General features: G+C 37.0%; 1 protein-coding gene across 1 annotated transcript; it reads left to right on the top strand.

The window, feature by feature from the left end:
• LOC104742724 (protein PLANT CADMIUM RESISTANCE 8-like) lies at nt 280–1,236 on the top strand. The gene is made up of 4 exons (XM_010463758.2): nt 280–515; nt 612–683; nt 776–988; nt 1,073–1,236. Exons 1-4 carry the CDS (start codon nt 317–319, stop codon nt 1,153–1,155), a joined length of 567 nt encoding a protein of 188 aa, XP_010462060.1. The 5' UTR covers nt 280–316; the 3' UTR covers nt 1,156–1,236.

Genomic DNA, 1,251 nt, shown 5'->3' with positions numbered 1-1,251 from the left:
GGGGGGGGGGGGGGGGGGGGGGGGTTGACTTTGATTTGTGACCTTAACACAGTACAATCCATTGACTTTTAATATATCGACCGTTGAAAAGTCAAAACTTAAATGTGAACTACGTCATTCAAAATTTCTTCTTTCTTTTCGGCATAGAAAGTTTCGTCGTTCTATCGATAAGAAAAACTCAAATTTTCAATTGAATATTATTTGATTAATTTCACGGCTAAAGAAAATTAGAATTAGCTTCTCCTTACTAAAATTTTCCTATATAAATCAACCCTTCACGTCAAAACTAGCTTGCTACACTTTAACATATCAACCAATGGGTCGTGTCACTACTCCATCAGAGGAGAATCCAAACAACAGTATACCGCTTCAGCAAACCGGTACACCCAACCAGCAAACCGGAGTTCCCGTGAGTCAGTTCGCGCCGCCAAAGTATCATCAAGCTAATGTTAACCTATCTGTTGGGAGGCCATGGAGCACTGGTTTGTTTGATTGTCATGAAGACCAAACCAATGGTAATTGTATCCATATACACTCTTATACAAGTTTTTAGATATTTATATTTCTTGCCAAATTAATGGACTCACACTGATCTTTGAAACTTTGTGCAGCCGCTATGACATTAATCTCACCTTGTGTGACGTTCGGACAAATAGCAGAAGTGGTGGATGAAGGAGAGATGAGTATGTTCTGGTTTACACAATTTTGAAACCGGATCCAGAAATCTTCATTAATTGGATTTTTTTCTATAGCTGATATTGAGTTGTTTATGCAGCTTGTCCTCTTGGAAGTTTCATGTACCTGTTGATGATGCCGGTTTTGTGCTCACAGTGGGTGATGGGATCAAAGTATAGGGAAAAGATGAGGAGAAAATTTAATCTCGTGGAAGCTCCATATTCAGATTGTGCCAGTCATGTCCTATGCTCTTGTTGCGCTCTTTGTCAAGAATACAGAGAGCTCAAGATTAGGAATCTTGATCCTTCTCTAGGTCCTAACTCAAAAACTCAGATTCAAGTCAAATATGTTTAATTATCCAAGAATTTTATTTAAATATAAGTGTTTATAATTGTAGGTTGGAATGGGATACTTGCTCAAGGACAATATCAGAGTGAAGCACCAACTTTTGCTCCTACCAATCAATATATGTCTAAGTAATCATTTGGTTTTCGTTGACCTTCATATATGTTACACATTATTTGCTGACCGTTACACAATTCAAGTGTTTTTTTTTTTTTTTTTTTTTTTTTTTTT

Source organism: Camelina sativa, chromosome 14, assembly GCF_000633955.1.
Source record: "Camelina sativa cultivar DH55 chromosome 14, Cs, whole genome shotgun sequence".
NCBI lineage: Eukaryota > Viridiplantae > Streptophyta > Magnoliopsida > Brassicales > Brassicaceae > Camelina > Camelina sativa.
The sequence above is the reverse complement of the archived record's forward strand: the minus strand, read 5'-3'. Positions and strand labels throughout refer to the sequence as shown.

Coding starts and splice junctions, on each gene's coding strand:
- LOC104742724 (XM_010463758.2), top strand. CDS start 317: ATGGGTCGTGTCACTACTCCATCAGAGGAGAATCCAAACAACAGTATA. Junction 516..611: donor TCATGAAGACCAAACCAATG/GTAATTGTATCC, acceptor AACTTTGTGCAG/CCGCTATGACATTAATCTCA. Junction 989..1,072: donor GAATCTTGATCCTTCTCTAG/GTCCTAACTCAA, acceptor TTATAATTGTAG/GTTGGAATGGGATACTTGCT.